At 43.6% G+C, this 27,050-nt stretch overlaps 1 protein-coding gene across 1 annotated transcript in view; it reads left to right on the top strand.

Annotated features, from left to right (window-relative positions):
• SULF2 (sulfatase 2) overlaps positions 1-27,050 on the top strand; it is a gene marked incomplete at its 3' end in the record, with an annotated part of 114,662 nt that overhangs the window by 63,552 nt on the left and 24,060 nt on the right. Inside the window, exons 4-5 of the mRNA XM_015410906.1 lie at positions 12,163-12,314; positions 24,020-24,189. Coding sequence (XP_015266392.1) covers positions 12,163-12,314; positions 24,020-24,189 — 322 coding nt within the window. The remainder of the gene's footprint in view (positions 1-12,162; positions 12,315-24,019; positions 24,190-27,050) is intronic.

Below are 27,050 nucleotides of genomic sequence, written 5' to 3'. Positions count from 1 at the left end.
CAGCAGGATTGCTGCCTCATGAATACTCTGCTTGTACACTGGGATTTTTTTTTATAGGGAAAAATAGCAAAAAATAGCATGATAAAATATATAGTGAGGAGAGGGGGAAAATGGCAGGCACGTTTTATAAAGAAAGCCCCAAATCCATTGTTAGATGATCAGTAGCAATGGCTAATGGGAAACATCTCCCATGTTGTCATTACACCTTTGAGCAGGGGAAAAAATGAGTACCAATCTTTTCATTTCAAGGGCTCTGACAGTGTACAGATGCTATGTAGTGTATGCTGACCACCACCAGGGGCCAGCGAACAGCCAGAGCTTGGCTCTGGAAGAACAATAGGGACTAGGCTCCTAGTCCCTCCACTGGGGAACCAATGGGAACCATGGCGGGAGATTCAAACCCACCAATGGTGACCAGGGGTGTGTCCCCAGGTATGTATATAGTTGGCCTGCCAGCCGTTTGTCCCTTGTTCTTGTGTACCAAATAAAGCGTGCCATGCACCACGTCGTCGTCGGTCGTTTATCCATGCGGCAACCCACTACATAACATGCTGGTTACAAATTGGTGTGAGTCCAATAGTACCTTAGAGACCAACAAGATTTTGGGGTTATAAGTTTTTGAGACTCAATGCTCCCTTCATCAGATATTGCTGGTCTTTAAGGTGCTATTGGACTTGAGTCCAACTGTTCTGCTATAAACCAACACAAATACCCACTGAAACTATCTGGTTACAGTTTGCAAAGGGTTAAATCCCCTGTTCCCTCCCAGCACTGACCTCTTATGCCTGTCTTTCAGCTTACAAAGAAATGGGAAAGAGCCAGTCACAATCACCCAACAGTTCATCTGCTTTGACCTTTGGAGTGACTGGGTAGAAATTGACTAAAACCATATGGGTGGCTTTTTGTTTTTTGCACTTAATTTTCACCATAATGCATTGTGGGATCAGTTTGTTAAGACTGTTGTCATAGAATCAAGCAAATAAGTTGTGGAAAGTTTCAGCACCGAGGAGATGAGGTTGGGGAGAGTTTTAGAGACAATTTGGCACCCTCAAAAAGTTCCCTTTTGTAGGAATGCTGCAGCAGGGACTCAACCTGAAGAAAGGATGAGGGAACATCCTTGACATGGGATCATTACATAGTTGAGTTCTTGGGCTGCCATTGAAGTAGATGAAATTAGCTTCTGCTAAAAGATACAGCAATGTGCACACATGGATGAATGCATCTACTCATGGATCTGCCTTCCTGGGAGTGAAATACCCCTTAATCTGCCTGAAAAGTCTTTCACTCTCTAAAATGACATCTAAAATTAAATCCATAGACTCAGACTGGAGTAACTCTGCATAGTCTGCACTGCTGCCCTGATGTGCAGAAACTCCCTTTTTCAGGCTTTAGGTCCATGCATTCTGGGAGGCTGACAACTGCACAAAGATCCTCACAATACGTGTGGCTGCTGTTTTGTCTGAACACAGGCAGTGCACAAATTTTCAGCTTCAGTACATGTTAAACGAAACCCTGATTTTTCAGGGTTCCAGTTCTCATGTACTGAAGCTGGACAATGTTTGGTGTAGTGGTTAAGTGTGCGGACTCTAATCTGGGAGAACCAGGTTTGATTCCCCACTCCTCCACTTGCACCTGCTGAAGTGACCTTGGGTCAGTCACAAGCTCTGGCACAGCTATTCTTGAAAAAGAGCAGTTTCTGTCAGAGCTCTCTCAGCCCCACCTACCTCACATGGTGTCTGTTGTGGGGAGGGAAAGGGAAAGGAGTTTGTAAGACACTCTGAGGCACCTTTGGGTAGTGAAGGGTGGGGTATAAATCCAATCTCTTTTCTTCTTCTCTTCTTCAGACAATGTGGCCACCATGTGTAACTGGGAGGATCTAAGGTAGCATGTGCTCCTGATCTGCATGGTTGCTGGGCTTCTGGTACACATAGATCTAACATCTAAAAAGGTCTCCTAACGTTATGATATGTGACTCACTGTGTTAAACATTAAAAAGAGATATGGAGGGGTGGAACTCAGCATAGGGCTGTCACTTTATCTAAGCCTAGTTTGTGTGCAATGGCACGTTCAGTGTGTAACCCCGGACCACTTATTCTTCATCAGCCTAATTTAACACATAGGCTAGTTATGAGAATGGTTCCAAGCTCCTTGAAAGAAAGACAGGATAAAAAACTAAGTAGCATCAGATTTCCCTGACCTGGATGGCCCAGGCTAGACTGATCTCATTAGATCCCAGAAGCTAAGCAGGGTGAACCCTGATTAGTACCACCAAAGAAGACCTGGGTTGCCACACAGAGGCAGGAAATGGCAAACCACCTTTGTTTGTCTCTTGCCTTGGAAACCCCATGAGAAGTTATTGTTAGTTGGCTGCGACTTGATGGCACTTTCTACCACTACCAGCATCAATTTGCATCAATGTAACTTTTGCGTTATTTCTTTAATAATAATGGAAATAAATACAGTGGGCTCTAGAAAGAGGCTCTTGGCAGGTGTCCTGGCCTTGGGCACTCAGTGTCAATTTGCTGTGGTAACCTCAGCAAAGTATAATGACACAGAGCTTACGGTTTTCTCCAAGGGAACTGATCTCTGTCATCTGAAGAGCACGTGTATTTCTGAGTGATCTCCAGCCCTCCCCTGGAGATTGGCAACAATGGTTCCCCAGAAGGAAATGGCTGGTTTGGAGTCTATGGCATTGTATCTGTCTGAGGACCCACCCACCGCCTCAAATTTCACCCTCTCCACACCTGAAATCTCCAGGAATTTCCCAACCTGGAGTTGGCAATCCTATCCTTCCCAGTCAACCATCAGCCTACCTTTATCTGCCCCTCTGACTTCAGCTTTCCATCTCATCACCACCACCTGCAGCCTCTACCTAGGAAAAGTAGTCTTTTTCCACAGTGGGGACCCAAGCAGGAGGGAAGCAACTTCAGCAGGGTATAATGACACTAAGTACCCTGCAAAGCAGCTGTTTTTTCCGGGGAAACTGAGCTCTGCCATCTAGAGAGCAGTTGTAATTCTCAGTGTTCTCCAACCCTCACCTGGAGAATGGCAGCAACGGTTCTCCAGGAGAAAATAACTGTTTTGGAGGGTGGACTCTATGGCATTCTATTCAGCTGAGGCCTCTCCCCTCCCCAAACCATGGCTTCCATAGACTCCACCACAAAATGTCTAGGAGTTTCCCAAACTGGAGCTGGCAACCCTAGTCAGGACTGGCCCCAATGAGTTCCCCACAAAGGCCTGAAAAGGGCATCCTGGCTTTGCCTTTTTACTGACAGAACCAAGCTTGGTTGCCTAGCAACCGCCACTGAGGGAAAAGTTAGCCCCACAGGAGCCAAGCAGGAGAAGTGACTTCATCAGGAGAGACAACCATTTTGGCAGTAGCACCCAGCTAATGGCGCATGAGTACTCTTGATTGATGGTTGATGGGCCAATGGCTGATGGAGTGCACAGCACAGCCAATGGGAGAGGGCAATTATATATATCAGATTATTCAGCTGTTTGTGTTTATGTTGTTTATTTACTTTCACATGAACAACCCTAAATTGGGTATGAGCAGCTGCCAACAAAACCTGGGATGAATTCACCCTGGCTCTAAACTTGGCCGGCATTACTGCAACTTCTTTTATCTTTGCCTCTACATAAAATGGTGCTGAGAGGGGCAAAGCCATATCCTCATCCCCCAGGGTGCTCTTCCAGCAACTAAGGGTTTGGTTGATGCTACTTGGAGCTGAGGGTGTCCCCTCCCCAACCCACCTGACCACTAAAGTCAATAATGAGCTGGTCTCAGGGTGCTTGCCATTAAGACCACCTGTACTGCAAGAATTAGATTACCTATTTAGCAAATTTATACACTGTCCCTCCAGAGAACCTGGAGTTAAATGTATAAAATAAAATTTAATAAAAACATAATAAAAGTTAAATATTTAAAAAACCCACTCACTACAGATGCTAATTTTCTGCCCTACGTAGTTCTCTCCTATTCTAATCAAGCTGATAGCATTTTGTATTGTGCCTTTGCATCTTGACTCCCTTTGTTTGTGGTACCCTTCCCACCTTCTGACTGGGATATAAAGGCTCAGGGATTGCTATTGTTACTTGTATTTGACTTGTATCTGCTTTGACTCTGGAAGGCTTCTATTTGGAAATCTAGGACAAAGTTTGAGTCTCAGAAGACCATTCTCAGGCTGAAAGAAGACTATATAAATGTTTAAAAGATCAGCACCTTAGAATCATAGAATCATAGAATGTTAGAGTTGGAAGGGACCTTGCAGGTCATCTAGTCCAACCCTCTGCACTCTGCAGGAGCATAGCCGAAAGATAGCCCTACATACCTACAACATACCCAAAAGATGGTCATCCAGCCTCCCGCTTGAAAATGTCCAGCAAAGGAGCATCCACCACCTCCCAAGGCAGTCTGTTCTACTGCTCAACCACTCTTACAGTTAGGAAGTTTCTCCTGATATTTAGCCGGTAATGACTCCCTTGTAATTTCCACCCATTAGATCTAGTCTTGCAATCCGGAGCAACAGAGAATAGATCTGCTCCATCTTCTACATGACAGCCCTTCAGATACTTGAAGACTGCAATCATGTCCCCTCTAAACCTTCTCTTTCCCAGGCTAAACATACCCAACTCTTTCAGCCTTTCCTCATAAGACTTGGATTCCAACCCTCTCACCATCCTGGTTGCCCTCTTCTTGACACACTTGAGCTTGTCAACATCCTTCCTAAAATGTGGTGCCCAAAACTGGACACAGTACTCCAGGTGAGGCCTGGGTAAAAATGAAGGGGGTTGGCCTCACACCTGAAAGAGAGTAGGAAAGGTGCTGAGTGAGCCTCAGGGGGAAGGGTATTCCACAGGTGAGGCACAACCTCTGGAAAAGCTCTGTCTCTGGTCGCCGCCCACCATGCACCTGTAGACGGTCACAGAGGTCAGGGCTTGTGAAGAAGATCTTAGGTAGTGGACTGGACAATATGGCCCCAAGCCACAGGTAAAAATCTGCTCTTTTCATTGTGCCTGAAACAGACAGGCAGCCAGTGCAGACCTCCCCTTGCTTATCTTACTCCTCACCTTGTAAGCTCCTCACTTGTGACTTCTCTGTGAAGAAACATGTGGATTGGTAAATTATATAAATAATTTAAAAATAGCGACGATAAAGCTATTTGAACAGTTTCCTTTGTTTCCAACCTGATAGCTGTGAAATGAAGCCAAAGAATCAGCACATGCTTTTATGCTATTCCGCAAACCATTATATATCTATTTTCCCTTCTCCTCCCTCTTTATTTTTATCTGAATATATCTGTACTCAATGTATTTTTAAATTATCCAAATGGCCTCTCCTTTCATTCTTCCCCTCTTGGTAATGTATTGTTCTGATAGCATGCCAGCACCTGCATTTAAAGAATAATGTTTCCTCGTATTGATTTAACATTTCAGCCAAGAAGTAATATTTAGTTTGGTATTTCTTCAGAAAAGGGATTCTTATCTTGCAGCCTTCAAAACAGCAAAAACTGAAGCAGGCTATTTGTGCGTTTGTCAAAAGCTTTCCGTGTTAGATTTAGATCTTATAAAGACTGCAAAAAAAAATATTGAAAAGTCTTATCAGATTATTGAGCTTGTACCTTTTCAAAAGGATAATATAGATTCCCTAAAGGGAATTATGTGGATTTTATTTTTACAGACTAAAAATATACATTGTTGATACTGCAATATAGGCCCCCATCCCATTCTTGGTCTTTTTTTGCCATCCTTTTGCGGAGCTGCTATGGAAGTCTCCTTGGTGCAGCTGTTCTGAAGCAATCATATTTTAATTACTTTAAAAGGCCAGTTATTCAGGCCTGGTAGTGTTAATAGCCATATGGCCAGAGATGCTTTGCAAAGACCCTTGGTTAGTGTGAAAGGTTCTACTGGTTGCATCAGGCACGGAGGCAGAACAGACACCCTGATAAGTCTTATTGATTGAGAATTATAGGAGCTTTGCAGATGATTAAAATGTAAGGGTTTGAAGAACACCTCTCTGGTTAAGCAGCCTAACCCTTGTCAATGAACCTCACCCACTCCTGGCTCCACTCTGGAGACAGAAGTTTCTGAGAACTAACCCTAGCAATTCAAGCTATGTAAATGGTTCTCCACACCCTGTTCTCCTGTTGGCTGCTGTAGGTTCTCTTAAATTCTCAGCATGAAGTTCTTGATTAATACATCTCTACTTCCTAAGTGCAGAACAAAGTTTGAATCCAGTGGCACCTTTAAGCCCAACAAAGTTTTATTCAAGGTATAAGCTTTTGTGTTCACACACACTTCCTAACTGCATACTGTTCTAGTTTGGTCCTTCTATTTTTTGTAACTCTGTCAATGATTTGGATTCCACTCTGGCCTCCATGTACTGAAACTGGAACTTGGTGTATAAAAAGTCATGATAAGTAAATATCTTTAGCAGACATTTATGGTATGAAAGCACAAACAGGAGAAAACTGAGCAACACTGGATTTCAAATGGTATTTCTACCTTCCCTTGTAGAATGTAAGTACTTGTGTTGCTTGCCAAACTTTCTCCAGAAAGAAGCAACTTTTAAAAATGTCTCTGTAGAGCCTTACCGTTCTTCTGTCTGAAAGGGCTCCTAGCGGAGTGGAATGTTTGTGGTTAGGACCAGCCAGACTCTTAATGGGTGGGAGGTTTCTCTTAATTAGTTCTGTTAAGACTATACTGTTTGCTTTGTCTATTTATTTATAAGCCCATGTTTTTTTCTAATGCTTCTTCCAAGTTTATTGCTTACTGGAACAGAATGGATTCTGTTTTTCTTGGGGAGAGAGAGCTCTATAGAGATATATATAAAATAAGCTGGTAAGTTTAATTAAGTTAACTCTCAGGGTTCAGTCATCAAACTCTTTGTAAGCCAAGGAATCAGAAATAACATTCTTAGCCTTGTTCAGGTCACTGTAAGTTGTCCTGAGCAAGAGTCATCTATTAACTATAGATTCAATTCCAGTAGCGCCTTAGAGACCAACAAGATTTTGGGTCGAAAGTGCTTTTGAGAGTTAGAGCTCCCTTCTCAAGATACAGATAGTAGATACAAGGGCCTACTTGTATCTGACGAAGGGAACATTGGCTCTCGAACATTCATGCCCCCCGAATTTTATTGGTCTCTAAGGTGCTACTGGAATTGAATCTAGCTGTTCTGCTACAGACCAACAGGGCTGCCCTCTGAAACTGTTAACTATAGAGTACATTTTGCACTTTTGATTACGCAGTATACACTGGGTTATATTTCCAGGTAAGAAATTTAACTATTTTTGTGCTAGATAGAACTGAGGAATCGTGAACAAATAATATGGGAAGACGACACCAGTAGGGGTTCCAGAGTGTGGCAGTGTTCCCTAATGTTCCCATTGCTCTGAAGAGCAGATAAGCAAATGTAATCACTGACAATACATGAGAGACCAATAGTGAGGTTTAAAGTCAAATGATGCTTGTATGATGTTAACTGCTTGGTACCAGTTAGAGATTCTTTAATGTGTAAACTATATGTGATGTCATTTGGGGTATAAGACCTTCAGCCCTTCCTGGTTATGGCAGAATACAGCCCCGTATTCCCTGTATTCAATGCATTAAGCAGATATTCATCTAACTCAGTGGACTCCGACTGTGTGTTTCCAATTCGGCATGGGAGCACATAGGCACAGATTTGTCTATCACTGGGAAACACTTTGCTCAGAGTTCAGCTGCAGGTCTAGTTCTACTCAGGACCTGGATGGGAAGCTTCACGGAATGGAAAGCCATCCTGGATTCCATGATGGAAGAACAGCAAGAGACAAATGTAATATATAAATAAACCGAACAAAGGAAAGGAAAAATGCAAAATGGTACAAGCCAGTACATTTGTAAAGAATGAATTGTGGTACCAGGAATCTGTAAATTTTGGCTGGCCTTAGTATCCAGACAGCACCCAGCTTCCTCGTGGAGGAGCAAACAGCAGCACCAGCTCTGCCTCATCCCTCAGGGAGAGATGGGTCTTCTCCGTGACACCACCCTGAGCTTTGGATATTCTCAGAGCAAACCTGAGTTGCAGTGTGATTGGGGGGGCAAGGTCCCAACATCCTCCCAACTCAAGCAGGGTATGAGAAACAGGAGATACACCTATTATGCTGAGCTTCAGTTGCTCAAAAAGTAACCAGGCATCTCACCACTTTCTAAACATCTCCTGGGATTAGCACAAGACTGGAAAGATCCCAGTCGTCCTCTCAAATCTAGAGAAGTGGGGCTCTCCCTGGACTTGTGATTTCTTTGGAGATGTTCAGGAAGTGGAGAGGTGACTCTAAAGCTTACCTTAGAGGGATCCCTTGCCCTACTCCAAGGTCTACAGAAGGGCTTTTGCCAGATTAAAAAGTAGTAGTCACCAGTGTTCCCTCTAAGCTGAGTTAGTGTGAGCTAGCGCACTGTTTTTTAGCTTCCAGCTCACACATTTTTGTCTTAGCTCAGAAGGATGGCTCCAGAGCAAACTAATTTATGCAAGTAGCCAAATTGCTCGCTCACCACCACTCTGATGCCAGTAGCTCGCAAAGTAGAACTTTTGCTCACAAGACTCCACAGCTTAGAGGGAACATTGGTAGTCACCAGTAGTAAACTGGCAATTACTTTGTGGACCTTTGAGCAAAACCAAAGTAATTTCATATTCCTTCATATACTAGCCTTTCAAAGATGTAAGGAGGAGGAGGAGGAAAAAGAGTGTAATGGAATCCAAGGAATAAGAAGAAAAACATGTAGCATATTTTGACACCCAAGGGAAGAAATTCCGGTGTCTTTGGCAAGCAGTAGACAGGTAGGTATGGCCCAAGTTAGCCTGATCTTGTTAGTTGTTAGAAGCTAAGCAAGGTTGGCCTGGTCAGAACTTGGATGGAAGACCACCAAGGAAGTCTGGAGTTGTTAGCCGGAGCCTGCCGATAGCAAACCCCCTCTTTCCTGGAAAACCCTACAGGTTGCCGTAAGTCAGCTGCAACTTGATGGCACTTCACACACACACACACACACACACATGACTTTTGGTTCTAAAGCTTCTGATAAGAGTAATTTACCTGCCATTACTTACTTGAAGGAGCTATGCTAATTAGTGGTCTGCAGCTAGTCCAGCTACAGGATTTCAGTTGCTGAGTCTAAGCTGGTTTTTCATGGACAACGTGTAGAGACAGTGCCAAACACAGCTCCATTGGTTGTAATATAATAGAGCAGCTCAAAAACTTTTAGACTGCCATGTACAATCCTGCTACTGTGGATAAGAATCAGTATCACAATCCATTATCTCTGGATACCAGTCCAGTAGGAGAGATCTACTCCAATGCTCCTTTACGCTCACATTACTGTGGATTGCATTTCACTCTCTAAATATTGGAAGGGGCTTTGAAAGCAAAGTAATTTGAGCAAGTGTTTTGCTTTGCACACTTCTCTTTTGAAAGAGCAGGGCCAGATTTTTGCTTTAATCCCTTCACAATGGTTTTGTTTTCTTCATTGCTGTTATTTTAGTCTGACCAATGTGGATGACCTAATTAAAGGCAAGAGCAGTGAAACTTTAATGGTCAAAGTGATGGACTGGAATTCGTTAGCACACCTCTGACTCAGCTTGAACTTGGAAGCCGGTTAATTGTTATGTAGCTCTGTTGTCCGTCCATAAAGTTTTTATGCTTACTTTTTTTGCAAAGTGCCTGGAATTCTTGCATGGTGTCTCAGTGTGCCTTTGCCTTCTTTGCGAATGCTTAGTTCCCTGCATGGCTTTGCTCCTCCAGGAGGAAACTGGGTGCTGCCAGTGGGGTGGGTGAGCAAAGCAGCAACAATGTCAGGGGTGGAAGGGGCTTTTGCAGGTGGTGCTAGCTGCTATCAGAACCAGCGGTCACTGCAGTTGCTCTGAGGCTTCTCATTACGTGCAAACTCTTGTGAAGTAAAAATGGTTCACTAGTTAGGATGCTTATTCTTCATTTCCCCACCCAGGAGATCCAAAGCAGCTTATAACAATAAAAATGCAATCAAAGCACAATACAATAAATATATAAACAAACAGAATAACCAGCTGTATCTTGGGCTTCTTGAGTCTAGAGAGCCAGCCTCCCCAAGGCCACAAGACACAAACCACAGGTGAAGAGCCAAAATCCCAAGAGCCCTTTGGCTCTTTTCCTTCAGCTGGCACTCAAGGACTCATGACTTTGGTCAGGAAACAGGATGAGCAAGCAAAAAGATAGCTTAGTTTAGATGGTGTTGCTGACACTCCTAATCTTCCTTCACTACTCACAGAGCTTCTGGCCAGTATTTTGTTATAAAAGAAAGAGAAGGGAGCTCCCGGTCGCCACCGAAGGCAATGGCGGCCGGGGGCTGGTTTGCCGCCGCAAGGAGGGGGGGCGGCGCCCTGGTTTTTTTTCTAGTGTAGGCTGAGGTTGGTCGCCCAAGGGGGGCAGGTAGGAATTTTTCGCTATTACCCAGGATTGGCAATTGGGTGGTAGTGTTTTCACCTACCTTACACTGGAGCAGTGGAACAACAGGTTTAGGGCGTGGCTGTTAAATAGGTTGGTCACTTTGGCAGAATAGGGCAGGGATAAGGAAGCGGAAAATGGTGAGCACCTTAAGCCGCCCCGTGTTTTGGGAACTGGGGGACTTCAGGAATGGCCTGCGGGCTACTAAGGCCCTGGGCAGTGAATGATGATTCCCTCTGGGAACCTCTTGGGTAAGCTCCTCTCTGCAAGCTGTAGGGTTTCAGGGGTAGGAGCTCCTGGGAGGCTACCAGTGGCTGGGCTCCTGGTCGCAAGCCAGATTAATGGCTCAAGACTGGGGTTGGTGGCTCGCCCGCATATTAGACAAGGAGGTTGGTTAGCCTGACACCTGCCTTGTCTGTTCCGCTACCTAGGAAGTGCTCCCTTGCCGGGTTTTTGTTAATAAACTGTATATAGTTAATAAAGTGGCCCTTGTTTGATCCAAACTGTTGTCCATCTCGTTATTCCGACTGTGGGGGCAAATGGATAGCTTGGGTTGATGAATGTCTTGGATAGAATGGAATCACCAAATTTACAAGTTTCAAAAGTCCTTGGGTTAGGCCATTTCAAAAAGTCCAAAATGGTGTTGACCAAGTGGACTGTAGACTCCTAGAGGTCCTGGAACAGCCACTCTGTCTCAGAAGCAGCCAACAGGCAGAATCCAGCACAAAAGAACCGTGTGATTTTCCCATCACATCTTTTTTTAAACTTAAAACTTCTCAGTGTTGTAACTGGGTCGAACTGGCACACCTCCAGAGTCCTTGGCCAGTAAAAGCAAGTCATGTATCTTGCCATGTATGGGAATGGGTAACCACAATCTTCCAAGGGTAACAACATCCAATTGGCAATTCAACTAAGTATCCTTGGAGAGACTATTAGAATATAGACCTCACTTCCTAGAAGAGCCTGGTGACAAAAGAGATATGACAAAGCATTTGCTGTGCCAGGGCCAGGGATCCCGGCCTCCAGGTAAGACCTAGAGTCCCCTGGAATTAATTACAGCTAATCTCCGGACTACAGAAATAAGTTCCCCTGGAGAAAATGGATGATATGGAGGGTGGACTCTATGGCATTGTATTCCACTGAGGTCCCTGTCCTCCCCAAATCTCCAGAAGTTTTCCCTCCTGGAGCTGGCAACCCTATCCCCGATACCCCACCAGTGGCCAGGAGGGGGAGACCTAGCAACCCTAGCCAGAGCAGACAGGATTAAACAAAGGAAAAGCAATTTTGTGCCTATTTTAGGGTGTTTTGTTTGTTTTACAGTCTCACTTTCAAAATGGAAGCTATCAAGCAAATGTAAAACAGCCATCATATTATGTTTAACCATTGCTGAGCTTAAAAAAAATATTTTTTTTGTAAAGAGATCGCAAGTATTCACCAAAGGTGACAATGCAGGAAGCTATCTGTAAGCCTATAAGCCTCTATGCAGGGTCAGTTTCCATACCTAATGTTCCATGAGCCCTAAGTAAAAATAGAAATAGCTAGTTGGCTTTGATTTTTGTGTGTTGAATAAAATGTTCCTAGTTAATGACAACAACAGAACTTTGCATAAGAGGCGTAATAAAAATGAAAGAGTTCTGAATCAAATGCTTATCTCTGAGGCACTCATACCTACTGCATGTTTACTATACTTTTTCTCCCCTCTACCCTCCAGCTTTTTTTGGAAAGTACCTAAATGAATATAATGGTTCCTATGTGCCTCCTGGCTGGAAAGAATGGGTTGGATTGCTTAAAAATTCTCGTTTTTACAACTACACACTCTGTAGAAATGGAGTAAAAGAAAAGCATGGATTTGACTACTCTAGGGTAAGTCCTATTGATTTATACTAATTTCCTCCCCTTGGCCACAAGTGTGAGAACATTGACGATGTCTTATGGCATTGGTCTAATTAAAGTATTCATTTCATATTTGAAAGCCACTGCTGGTAATATAAACTGCAATCCATAAATGTGCTCCCTTAGACTGTACATTAGCATTTTACTTCTGGAGGGATGTATAATTTTAAATTTACTTCGTGACAGCAGGCAGTTCTTGAGACGGTAAACACTCTAGTATGTCCTACCAACTGGGAAATGGATTTGATTGTAGCTTAACTCGTATTCTATTGACTGGGGCTCTCTGCTTTAATTAACACAGAGAGATGCTCTGATCTGAATGCATGCAATTAATTCTCTAATTGAGAATCACTGTGTTGTTGTGGTATGCCGATTTTTGGAACAATCTGGGATACATTCAGATATCCTGATAAAATATTATTTATAAACCTGTGGTTTCATCAAACTGGGGTTAGTCTGAATGCAATCAGTCCAGTAAACCAGTGGCTTGGATCCAGCAGAGCATTTCTACAGATGGAAAGATTTCTCTCCACAGAGTGTGATTTGCCTTACTCCTCCCCTGCAGGTCAAAATACCCTCCTGCAGGTGGGCAGAGGCAAGAAATTTATGCTCTGTGTGTGGAAATATGATGGATCCAAGCCAGCATTTCAATCTAGGATTTGTATCTGGGTTGTTAACCACAGTGTACTCTAATTGGGTGGGCAATAATCCACAAAATGGAGCTAGGGTCACAGGGAGATAGAAGACAAGTCTACATTTGTCTATAAACCTGAAGGAATTTGAAAAATTTGAAATCTTAAAAAAGAGGAGGATTAAAACCTCCAAAATTAATAAAAATCAAAGTCTGTAGCTTCCAGAAAGGAGTACCCACAGAGCTCTCAGTGACCATTTGGGAGGTTGCTGAGCCTTCCAAGCCTTGGTTTCTGTAAACCAAAGCCATGGGAGGGCGGAGTGGATTAGAAGGTCAAAACATTCCTGGAAAGGATCCCATTCTCCTCCTGTCATGACCCCTGGTAGAGGAGGACTGACTTGGGGACAGGCCCAATAGTGACCACCAGAGATTCACTAGTCACAATTGTCCCAGTGGTAGCCCCCACACAACTGGGCTTATAATGGCAGTAGCCACTACATGAGTGGCTTCAGCCTGGAAGCCATTGTGTAACTGAGCCAGCCCTGCTGCCAGCTGCTGCACACCTGGGCCATGCCTGGCACAATGACAGCAGTGACCACTGTACAAGTGGGCCAGGCACCAGCAGCCATTCTGCAACAGCCAGACTTTCTCTTGGGAGAGGCTGCCGGGGGAGGGAAGAAGCGAAATCTTGGAAGCAGATAAAGGTGGATTGACTGATAGGTGCAAAGAAGAGAAGGAAGCAGGAAAATGGGAGAACCTACAGGGGCTTCCAGCGAACAGAAAGAAGAAATAGCAGGGGAGGTAATACCTGGGAAAATTAGATGCCCTATGCAAGTCCTTGCTGGTCCCCTGCAAACCTCTCTTGTAATATCTGAATATTCTTCATCTGCCCCCCTCCGTTATTATCATGGCCATTTTATTGGTTCTTAATATTTTAGATACCATATGGAATTGCTTCTTGTAGTTCAGTTTATTTAGAAAATGTATATGCCTCCTCTCCAGAGAAGTACTCAAAGAGTCCACATGAAATTGCATCCATGTGGTAGATACTGTATGTTGTTTTATGTTTTACATTCACTATTGCTTCTCAAATTTGTGGTATTATAAATAGTAGTTCCACATTACAGTAAAGTACTGGGAGATCCAGCTTCAGATTATTCTTTACTGAAAACTCACTTGATTGCTTTAGATAGATCCCTCTTTCTCCACCTCAGCTCTAATTCTGTAAAATGGAAATAACTGGGAACTTTAGTTTACAGTAAGGATTTGGAAATACTTGGAATTCACTAAGTTATCATTCTATATAGTATAGGGTTGTCAGCCCCCCAGATCCCAGCAGGGGATCCCCCCGTTTCAGGGGCTTCTACCACCACAAACCAGCTGGCCAGTGGAGGAAACCCTACCCCTAAGCAGTGACACTGCCACATGTCATCCCCAACGTGATGACATCACCTGGAAGTGATGTCGTTGTGTCAGGGATGTCATGCAGGGGATGCTCTGGTTTTTGGGCACATTCTGTGGTTTAAGTCCAATTTTACCATAGATTTTGCCCAAAAACCAGAATGTCCCCTGCATCCCTGCCCATACCTGGAACACCCCCCAAATCCCTTCGCCGAAGCAGCAAGGGGACCTGGCAACCCTAGGATAATAGGAATATTTCTTGATATTCAAAATCCTATGCACTCCAATAGTAAGCAGGCTGGGTTGCCTGGGAAATGAAAGTGAACCATATTCTCCAGGCAGGCTGGCACCAAGCGTGATGGAGGAAAGGGAGATGAGTGTTCCCTGATTGGTTTTCCCAGGTGAGGAGGGAAATGGGGTAAGAACAGAGCCTGAGACTGTTGCCAGTCTGTGTTTATGGGAACCTGAGTTAGGGCTTGACAACAGAAAGCTGTTACACATTAGGCCCTTTCCAACTAAAAGGTGAGCATAGCTGCTTTATAATTCCCCTGTGTCCCCTGACAACTTGCTGTTGAAGACACTCTGCATGCTGAAAGAGATCTCTCTGTGTCCCTTTACTAGTACCTTATCCTGCGTTTGCTTCCCTTAGTGTATATAGTTACTTAATACTTAGATAAAAGATTTTGGATTAGTAGATTCTTAGATCAATTAGACTGTAGTTTTATAGGAAGATTTAAATTAGGCTCCTTGGGTGGGGAGCTTTTAAGCATGGTTTGTTAGACATATGGATTACACACACACAGAGATGAAGCTGCCTTTACTGAATCAGACTCTCAGTTCATTTAGGTCAGTATTGTCTACTCAGACTGGCAGTGGCTCTCCAGGGTCTCCAGTGCAGGACTTTCGCACCAACTAGTGCAAGATTCTCTAACTGGAGATGCCGTGGATTGAACCCCCAAGACTTTCTGCATGCAAAGCAGAAGCTCTTCTGCTGAGCCACAGCCCATCCTTGTTAGATTTAGATATAAGAGATCTATAAGACTTTGTGTATCTGTGTGAGAGAGTTTCATCTTTTTTTCTCCCTGTACTGCCGTGGATGTTGTTTTGGCAGGAGTGTGTGTGCGCGCGCATGCTCTGAAACACAGGCATGAAACAGGCACTGTTTGTCACAGATAATGGGTCAAATATGGTGCCTGCATTCCAGACTGGGAAGATGAAGATGATGCAGTGTAGCCGACACCCTACAACTGGTGGCTTGTTGTGATTTCCAGGGTATGAAAGACAGGCACATACCTAACATAATCAAGTGGGCCAAAAAAAGTGACAGGGCATTTCCACTGCTTTGAGCAAAAGGACAAAGAGTGGGGATTACTTTAGAACCACATAATTTAAGACATAACAATCAAGTAGAATTCTACTACCTTCTTAAAAGAGTCCCAGAGAAGCAGAGGACTTGCCCTAGAGATTCCCAAATGTGTGGCCCACTCCTCTTTGAGGGTATTATGTCTCAAGTAGTTTATGTTCTTTGAAACTATGAATACATATATGTGCACGCACATACACACATGTATATATATAATATGTGTGTGTGTGTGATAATTGGTGTTTTAATATTTGAAAAGTGGGGACCCTGTATTGAGTGGATAGGTGACAGACTCCTGAATTAAAAGGTAGGCAATGGATAAATAGGTACTGCTTAGGTGGGAAGGTAACAGCATTCCGTGCACCTCCGCGTTTAGTCATGCCGGCCACATGACCATGGAAATGTGTTCGGACAGTGCTGGCTCTTTGGCTTGGAAATGGAGATGAGCACCACCCCCTAGAGTCAGATTCAACTACCTTTTGAGCAAGGGAAACCTTAATGGATACTAGGTAGAAACGAGTGCCAGCCAGTCTTCATCAGAGCTAATAAGATCCTGCTGGACGAGATCAGATAGACAAAGAGGAACCTCACAGTGCCCTCAGCCCCCCTCACAGCAAGACCCACCAATTGCCTCCCAGAATCTAAAGTGCCCAGTGATTAAGATGTAGAATTCATTGCCCAAGGATGTAGTAATAACCACAGGTGTAGACAGCTTTAAAAGGGGATTAGAGAGATTAATGGAGGAGAGGTCTATCAGAGGCTACTAGCCATGGTGACTAAAGGGAATCTCTATGATCAGAGGCCATCAACCTCTAAATCCCAGTGCCAGGACACAACATCAGGGGAAGGCCTTGGCCTCTATGCCCTGTTCGACCTCCAGAGGAACTGGTTGGCCACTGTGTGAGACAGGATACTGAGCTAGATGGACCACTGGTCTGATCCAGCAGGGCTTTTATGTTCTTATGACCTAAGCGGGCATGTTAGTCACTCAGCAGCTGTGCCAATGTTGGATCAGGCCAAAGGCCCATCCAGTCCAACACTCTGTATCCCACAGTGGCCAGAAATACCAGTGCCATCAGGAGGTCCACCAGTGGGGCCAGGACATTAGAAGCCCTCCCACTGTTGACCCCCCCCCCCAAGCACCAAGATGACAGAGCATCACTTGCCCCAGAGTCCCTATCTATACCTTGTGGCTAATAGCCACTGATGGACCTCTGCTCCATATGCTTATCTAATTCCCTTTTGAAGCCGTCCATGCTTGTAGCCGCCACCACTTCCTGTGGCAGTGAATTCCAAGTGTTAATCACTCTTTGGGTGAAGAAGTACTTCCTTTGCTCCATCACACTAAGTATTGTATATTTAGACTGGCAGTGACTCTCCAGGATCAATGGCTGGAGATGCGGGGAATTGAACTTGGGACCTTTTGCATGTCAAGCAGATGCTCTGCCACTGAGCCATGGCTCCTCCCCATTCTGTCATCTTATTCTTGACAGTACTTGTGACACATCCATGAAGCAACACGCAGTTGCAGGTAATAGTCCTCCATGACCCACTCCTGGTGAGATAGCATTCAGTCATGCCATACATAGTAACAAGAAGTACTGGTGTTGTGATTGAAGCAGTTGGACAGTACCTGAAAGTAGAGTCATCTTTTCCTAATATATTTTTAATCAACCGTAGTTTTTCTTAGATACAGAAAAAAGTGACCTAATTTCTGTAAAAGGAATTAAAGGTTATTTTATTTATTTTTTGACCGATGTATGTCTTTTCGTTTCCAAAAACATCTTCCCCACTTGCACAAGACCTGGCAACCCTTTAGGGTTATTTTGAACAATTAATCTCTGATGTCTGTGAGTGCCAAATGATATGCAATAAAAATGTAATTAAAAAGTCATGTTCATATTCCCTGGCAATCTCTGTTAAGCAAGAAGAAGTCTAGTTTCTAAAGCAATATCCTGAATGATCTCTCCAGCATCACTGAGTGTTAATTTTCTCCCCAAAAAGCTTGTTTCACTTGCTGAATGCAAATCTGGAGTTTTCAGAGTTACTGCTGAGTATCCAGCTACCAGGCCCACAACCAGCTTTGTCACTTAGGAACTGTTTGTGGAAGAAAAGGCCAGTACTTTTTCTATCATAGCAAATCAAAGTGATTTCTGCCTTCCTGGATTAGTTTTGGACAACTCATACTTCATCTAGCTAAAAAGTCTGAAAAGAAGGATGGGAAGGATGGCTAACAGATGTGTTTTGTGTGCCGTTAAGTCACTTTTTACTTATGGCGACCCTACGAATGACCTCCAAAATACCCCATCGTTTAACAGCCTTCCTTACGTCTTGCAAACTGAAGGCCATGGCTTCACTTTTTGAGTCAATCCATCTCATGTTGGGTCTTCCTCTTTTCCTACTTCCTTCAACTTTTCCTAGTGTTATTGTCTTTTCCAGTGAGTCTTTTCTTCTCATGATATGACCAAAATACAAAAGCCTTAGCTTAGTCATTTTGGCTCCTAGAGAGAAATCAGATTTGATTTGATCTCGAGACCACTTATTCATCTTTTCGGTGGTCCATAGGTATCAACTGGAAACTTGATTACAAAAAGGGATAGTTACCCATCATGGTTGCTTGTGAGTTTCCAGGGCACATGGAGAGATGGATTTACACACAAGCGAAGTAGCTACAGTTTAGTGCCTCAGATTATTAGGGACCTCTAAACTAAAAACAACAACAACACTAAATTACCATGGGGGGGATAATGTCATGGGGCCTAATGGCCTCAACATCTTAATATGAATATCAACTTAAGCACCATTCTGTGTCTATCACTGACAACAAACGCTGGCTAGACATAGAATGCTGATTTATTTGAATTTAATTTGATCCGGCGAGTAGGAGACTGCAAGATGTGGCAGCAGAGGCAGTGGGGCACCATTTTTAGTACCAGTTGTGGCAGAAATACCCAGTTGTAGCATCTGTATGGGGCAGCTAAACATAATCAAATGCCACTAATACATGCTACTTGTGAAAAAGTTTCCCAAATTTTGTGTTATTATTTATTTATTGTTATTTATTAAAGTAGATTAAATTAGATTTCAGGGCTCAGGGCAGTTTACAACAAAACAAAGACAATAAATAGTACAAGTTAAAATCCAATTTAAAATACCTATAACTTCACAGTGAATTTAAATATTACCTTTTTGTATTATGTGTTTGAAAATACATAATGTTCTAAAAGAAAGGCTAGAGTAACTGAATGCTTGTCAACAACAGTAGGAAATATTTCTCCGTTTGGCAGTTTTTAAGTTTGTTGTATTCTTGTATTTCACACACTGCTGTTTCAGAGCATAATTTTGATGATCAGATTAAAAAAAAATAGAAAAACACGTTACCTTCACAGTTACATGTAAACACTAAATATTGTGTCTCAAATCTGAAACGTTGGCCCACTGTTCACTGAGCTGGCAAACCAGTATCTGGGCTGTTCCACCTCAGACAGCATCAGATGGGGGGGGGGAGCTGGAGGATGAATTCTGCCTCTTGCTGCAGTGACAGAAATGGTCTCAAAATAGCATATCCCATGCAGTGAAATGGCTTCTGAGACGGTAAACAAAATCGTCATGCTCTTGCTGTTAGATAGGAAAATCAGCTTCTGATAGGAAAATCAGCTTCTGAATGAATATGTCTCCTCTTTGTTTATTTCTTTCTTTCCTCGTCCCTAAAGGAACGAAAAGGGTGGGGGGGAGTTAATGTCGCCTCACTTTGTGTTTCTGCACAATCATTGTTAAATAGAGAGTGAAAGAGTGGTTCAGCATCAATAATTTGAACTATGAGGTATCATTCCCTTCCCTTTATGTTTGATTAGGGCTGCAAACCTCCAGATGGGACCTGGAAATCTCCTGAGATTACAACTGATCTTTGGACTAGAGAGATCAGTTCCCCTGGCGATAGGGTTGCCAAGTCACTTACTTGGCACAGTGGGGGAGACCCAGTTTTGGTCTGGGAGATTGGTGCGCACACGGCGCAATGACGTTATCTGGAAGTGACGTCATCACGTTGGGTACGTCGCCGGCTGACGCTCTAGCAATCAGCCTGAAAACTCTATGGTACCATAGAGTTTTCAGGCTGATTGCTAGAGTGTCGACCGGCGACATGCCTGGTGCGATGATGTCACCTCCAGGTAACATCATTGCGCCAGGCATGTCGGGGCGAACTGGGCACTTTGGGGGCAGGGTTCCCCCCACTGGCCTGATCTGGACTTGTGGGTTGGGGGCCCTTTCGGCAGGGAAAACCCCGCCCCCCAGGGGACTTGGCAGCCCTACCTAGAGACAATGGCTGCTTTGGAGAGTGGGCACTATGGCATTATACCCTGCTGAGATCCCTCTCCTCCCCAAGCCTTGCCATCCCTAGGCTCCGCCCCTAAATTTCCAGACATTTTCCAACCCCAGAGTTGGCAGCCCTATGTTTGATGGGGCCTCATGTGATTGAATTTTCCATACCTCCCCCCAAAGAAGCTTTCCTACATATAGAAAATTAATTCATCAAGAAGGTTAGGCTATGACCCTAATCCTGACCTCCTTTTTCACAGAAAACTGAAGGAGCATTTAGTCATATGATTCCTCCTCACGTGCAATCTGAAGCAGTGCAGCTTTTACCACTTCACTGAGGACTAGGTCTGAAAGTAGGGCTGCCCAGGTCTCCTGGCTTAGTGGGAAACCTCCAGCTGGCAGCCTTGTTCCCCTGCTGCCACTTAGTGGGGTGGTACTGGTGACGTGACTTCCAGCGCAGCCCAGAAGTTATGTCCCCACATCCCCAGCAACATCGCTGCATCACTGGTGAGGGCCTCCCCTGGTGGTCAGTCTCTCCAGTCAGTTGCCAGCCTTAGGTTGGCAGTCCTACTTGGAAGTAGACATGAGGTAATATGTATTTTTCTTTCACAGTGCTGTCTACCAGCTGTCATGATAGTGAGGCTAGACAGAACCACTTTAATTCTGTTTTTTTTTTTAAAATGTGGGTATGAATAGAAATGGACCACACACACAAAGCACACTGGCTGAGAATAGTACATAAATAAGAGATTCTGGAATAATCCGGTTTTGCCAAATGTGAGGATCTAGTTTCCATGTAGTCATTTTGGAATCAGTTTGAAACTTTCCAGGATCGAACCCAAATGAATCTGATAAGTGCAACAAAATGGGTGGCCACTTTGAAGTAGGAAAGACTAGTTTTCCTCAGTTCTGTTCCTTGATTGTTCTGGAATTTTTATCTGCATAGCATTCCACTTTTCCTTAATTCCAGTTTAGGGAAGAGAATGTCTAAAGTGATCTTTCAGTTAATTTGCGTCTTCTTCCCCCGCTCTACATTACTAATGTGAATGCATTCATTGATAAACACTGCAAAAAAAAAGCTGCATTGATCTTACTTAGGGTTGCCAAGTCCTCGCTGTATGTAGAGCGGGGGACTCCAGCACCACTCCGGGAGTTTGTGCGCACGCGCAAAGTGCACGCGTGCCGGAACCACGTCACCCAGAAGTGACGCAACCACGTCAGGCAGGCCGGGGGTGGGGACACAATCATCCGAGGGAAAACCATAGAGTTTTCCCTTGGATGACCGCGGCCCTGCCCCCAACGTGCCCGACGCGACTGCGTCACTTCCGGGTGACGTGCTGATGCCGGGCACGTCGCGTGCTTTGGGGGTGGGGTTCCCCTCGGGGCCCGATCCGCCAGTGGTGGGTAACGGGCCTCTCAGGTGGGGGTTTCCCCGCCCCCCAGGGGGACTTGGCAAGCCTAATCTGACTGTACATATGATTGTATCAAATTTTGTATGTTTATGTGCTTGTTTACTGATGTGTGCATGCACTCTTTTGAATTGGTAAAACATTACATAAAGGAATAAGATTCGAGTCCAGTAATACCTTAAAGACCAACAAGTTTTCCTGGAAATCTATGGTTTGAGGATGCTTTTACCATAGAGTTTATCCAAAAAACAGAGCATCACCCCCAACTTCCGGGTGACGTTAGCATGTCGTGCAACATCCATGCCCACCCTGGAACACGCACCCCATCCCCCTGCCAGCACAACAAAGGGACTTGGCAACCCTAAATACAAAAGTTTTTTAAAAATTCAGGTCTGAGTGTTTGATGGTGACTTTGTACTTGTGGTAATCTCGTGCCAATTCCTAGAGTTCTAAAGCAGTGATAGAGTTGCACGGAGCCCCAGTCTGGATGTAACTTTTTAGATGTCCAGGAAATTATCTCTGAATTATTTCCTGATTGGACATACGGAAGTTTACACAATGTGCAGCATAAACCTTTCAGTTGTCAGTTTTCACAGCCAACTGTGAAAGGAAAGGAGGATGCAGGGGTTTTTGATTAATATTCCTAATTGTTTGAGCTGCTAATTATGGAACTAATTTTTTAATAATTTGTTGGTCTTTTATTGTAGTTTCTTTTATACTTGTAATTGTGAGAAACCTTATAAACCTGTATGAGTTGAGCGTGCAGTATAAAAATATTTAAAATAGATCACAGAACCAGAGGCTTTATATGTCATTATCAACATGCTTTTTAATTTCAATGCACAATGTAGTGTGAGACATAGTCATTAATGATAAATGGGTGTGTTTCTCAACTCCTGAACCATGTGCATATTAATCTGAGGATGAATCCTATTGATTTCATTGTCCACACACAGTACTGCGGTCTAGTCCAAGTAAGAGAAAAGCCTTATTATGGTTTCGTTTGGCTAACTTGTATTTGGAAATAAATGTCTAATCTATGTTCATTTTATGTGCTTTGAAACAGTTGTGAAAGCAGTAGAAACTGCTGAAAATCATATTAATGAGTAAATCAAGGACTAATTATGCTTTTCCCAGCATAGAAGGGCTTTTTTCTATGTGGGAAAAATATCTGTGCCCATGTCATGACATTCTTAAAGGTCCCAAAAAGCATGTCTTCCAAGAATGTTTTCGGAGTTAATAGGAAAAAGTGATACACCATCATCTCTAGGGTGTTAATCGTGTGTCATCATAATGAGGTCAGGCCTCCAGTCGCACTAACACACTTTTCAAAACAATCCTTCAGTGGAACATATTTTTTGGATTAAATGGAGTCTTTATGAAGGTTTGGCAATAAATTGCAATAAATTGCCCTATAATTTAATACTGCAATCTTGCCAAAGATGGCAAGTAGTTCCATAGATCGTGTTTCTATTCCTACTTCCACTAAGTCCTCTGAACATCTTGTTTTTGTTTTTATTTGACAGTAGTATTGCCAGATTGCAACTCAGTGATTTGCACTGTAGCTTTAAAAAATAATGATTGAACAGGTGATGTGGCTACTACAGCTCCCCCCCCTCCATTTCTCCCCCATTCTAGTCATCTATCCCTTTGGGGGGGTGGCATGGCTCAATGGTAGAACATCTGCTTGGCATTCAGAAGATACCAGATTCAATCCCTGGAAGCTCCACTTAAAAAAGGGCCAGGTAGTAGTTGATGTGAAAGACCTCTCCTTGAGATCCTGGAGAGCCACTGCCAGTTCTGAGTAAACAATACTGACCTTGATGGACCAAATGGCCTGCTTCGTATGAGGCATGTTCATGTATGTTCCCCTTCTTCTACCTTCTTCCAAGAATAGGACTGCTGGTATGCCCCATAGCAGTCAGAAAAGTAGAACCAATAAAGAAGGCCCAGGGGAAGAACAGGTGAAGGAAGGTGTGGTTCTTGTACCTCCCACTTAAGTCAGTGGACATAGCAAGCTGTAAATTACAATGTGGCCATCCAATGGGACAACATTAAAAAAATTATATTACAAATCTATACATCCTACTCATGTACATCCTTTAAAAAATAAATCAGGACTGCTTTCTGGGATTGTAGATGGCTGTTACTGATGTACCATTCAGCTTTCTCTTTCTCCACTCTTTCAGGATTATCTGACGGACTTGATCACCAACGACAGTATTAGTTTCTTCCGAATCTCGAAGAAGATGTATCCTCACAGGCCAGTTTTGATGGTCCTCAGCCATGCAGTCTTGCTTTCGAACTGCTAGGTTGGCAGGAGCTGGAACTAGAGATGGGAGCTCACTCCATCATGCGGCACCCGGGTCTCGAACTGCTGAACTACTGACCTTCCACAGCCTGCAGTTCAGCGTCTTAACCACTTGAGCCACCGCAGCTCCTTATACATCCTACTCATGTACATACTTTAAAAAATAAATCAGGACTGCTTTCTGGGATTGTAGATGGCTGTTACTGATGTACCATTCAGCTTTCTCTTTCTCCACTCTTTCAGGATTATCTGACGGACTTGATCACCAACGACAGTATTAGTTTCTTCCGAATCTCGAAGAAGATGTATCCTCACAGGCCAGTTTTGATGGTCCTCAGCCATGCAGCCCCTCATGGCCCTGAAGACTCAGCCCCACAGTACTCTCATCTCTTCCCCAACGCTTCTCAACACATGTAAGGAAACAAAAATTCCAAAGCCAGTTCTTTGTGTTTTCAGGTGCCGGCACAAAATGCTTGCAAAATAACTTCTGGTCGTGGCATGAGTATATCAAAAGCAGCTTAAAACAGAATGGTCTGATATTGTTATAATTCTTACAAGTACCAGGTTTCGGTGTTTGAATAACAAGCTACAATTATGCAAATTCATCCCAGTTTGGGGGTGAGGGATGGGGGAGGGTTACAAAGTAAAGGGATTTTTTGAAAGAGACCAACAAAGTTTAATTCTGGGTATAAGCTTTCGTGTGGGCCCACACTACTTCAGTTTCACTTCTTCAGACCAATGTGGCTACCCACCTGGAAGTAAAGGAAATAATGGATCTCAGATAAATAGATGTGACAGGTTCAGGGTCTGGAGTTGAGCACAGATTGAGGGAACTAACACAGTTCAGAGTCCCACTGAGACTGTCACTGATGTCTTTTCGTGTCCTAGACCCTGATGTATTTTGTGCGTTTTATAACTGTTGTTTTATTTATGTTGTAAGCCCTTTTGAGTTCTGCAAGGTAGAAATCAGTGTTTTAAATAAATAAATAAATTCATGCCTTTTGAACTTTTGTCAGAAGCTTTGGGAATGAGAGATACGCACTTGCTTAAGGTCACACTTTCATTCCAATAATTTCTTAATGTGGAATTGCTGTCAACCTTGGTTCCATATCAGTGACCTAAGGTGAAACAAAGGTCACATTGCTATGAACAAAACCTGTCTTCCTGCCTCTCTTGGTAAACAGGAGAGAAGCAAATTGTATGGCCTGACAACATCTAATTCAGTTTCCCTGCCTCTGTTTAACTTCACTGGTTGCTGTTGGGAGCAGGTGGAAAAACTTGGGACTATAGTGATATTATGTCACATTACCAGGAGCTGCCTCTATACACCTCAAAGCATTCAGCTAAAGATTAGAGGGGCAAATGTGTTTCAAGAACAGTTACAAAAGGGTAGTTAAAACTGTGTTGAAGGGTAATTTGTGAGCAGTAAATAACTGAAAGCCTATGTCCAGAACGTGCAAACTTCGTGAGCAGTAAGTGACTTAAAGTCCAGAACGTACAAGCTGATCCCTTCCCGATATAAATATTAAGCACATATTTTATTTTTCACATGCTGTTCACAGAAACTGCATATTTAACTTTATTTTTTGAAAGGTGCTTAGGCATGATCATTGGGGAGGCTTTCTGAGGGCTACTATGGTAGTGTCTGCAAGCATTTTACTGACTCTTTTTTCCACGGTCAATGAAGAATTGTAGCACAAACCAGGATCTCAATCTCCCCCCCCCCCAAGGAATTTGAAGTGGATATTTTTGTTCAGCTTCCAGAAATGTTGTGCTTTGTGTATTTGGCCATAAGACTGACAAATCTGTTAAGTGTAAGAGGGTTACATTTGTAGTAATCAAAGACTATCGTGGACTTTGGATGGATTAAGCAGCGGGAGATTTTAGCTGAGCCAAGAAATCACAAAGCAGACTGGGAAATGAATTTGCCAAGCATTTTAGATGCATTCAGGGCACTGCATAGCAACAGTTTCCCCAACCATCAGCATTTTCAAAGCAGCAATGTCATTATCCAGCCACAATAACCTTCTGAAATCAGAGAGGACATTAACAATGTAAAGAAAATAATAAGCAATCTTTCCTCCCCAAACGAAGAATCCTCTTAGACCCCTTTTAGAATGTTTTTGTTTTGAAGAACCTGTTCACAAAAACACACTGGCTCAGTTCAGACATGACACAAAACCTTGGTTTAAACCAGGATGTCAAACATACGGCCCACGGGCCAAAACCAGCCGTTCAAGGCTCTTATGTGGCCTGTGAGCAACTGGTCATTACCTTTGTTGCAGTATGACAGAGGCTGTGCATAATGTCCCTGTATACTGTCCCAGTGCTAATGCATAATAGGCAGTGGAAGTGGGAGGTTGGGCAACAGGAAGGAAGTACAGTAAGACGGTTAATGTTTTAAGCATGTTTGTATTTTGAATTAAAAATATATATTATTAATTGGGTTTGCCTGTATCCTTTATAAAGTTTATAGTTCCCATGCCTGGCATTACATTTTATGGCACACATGGCCAGGCCCGACAAAGTGACATTTATGTCAGACTAGGAATAATGCTCGTTGTGGAAATAAATACAACGAGCTCTAGAAAAAGGCTCGGGAAGAGTGCCAAGGCCTTGGGCACTCAGTGTCAATTTGCTGTGGCAACCTCAGCCAGGTAAAATGACACAGAGTCCACCATTTTCTCCAGAGGAACTGATACCTGCTACCTAAAGAGCAGTTGTAATCTTGAGTGATATCCAGCCCTCACCTGGAGATTGGCAAGAATTGTTACCCAGAAGGACATTGCTGGTTTGGAGGGTGGTCTATGGCATTGTACCTGGCTGAGGTCCCACTCCTCCTCAAACCTCACCGTCTCCAGGCTCCACCCCGTAAATCTCAAGGAATTTCCCAACCTGGAGTTGGCAACCCTATCTCCTTCCCAGCCAAGCATCAACCTGCCATTATCTGCCCCTCTGATTTCAGCTTTCCATCTCCTCCCCCCTCCCTCCTGGAGATCAATTATAATTCTGAGTGATCTCCACCCCTCACCTGGAGATTGGCAACAGCGATTCCCCAGGAGGGAATGGCTGGTTGGGAGGTCCCACCCCTCCTCAAACCTCACCCTCTCCAGGTTCCATCTCACAAATCTCCAGGAATTTCCCACCTATAGTTGGCAACCCTATCTCCTTCCCAGCCAGTTATCAACCTAACTTTATTTCCCCCTCACTCTTCAGCTTTCCATCTTCCCCCCACCTGCATAAATCAAAGGAGTTAAACACAATCCTCTTTCCC

Source organism: Gekko japonicus, unplaced genomic scaffold, assembly GCF_001447785.1.
Source record: "Gekko japonicus isolate JY-2015 unplaced genomic scaffold, Gekko_japonicus_V1.1 scaffold125, whole genome shotgun sequence".
NCBI lineage: Eukaryota > Metazoa > Chordata > Lepidosauria > Squamata > Gekkonidae > Gekko > Gekko japonicus.
Note: the sequence above shows the minus strand (reverse complement) of the source record. Positions and strands in the feature narration are given on the sequence as shown.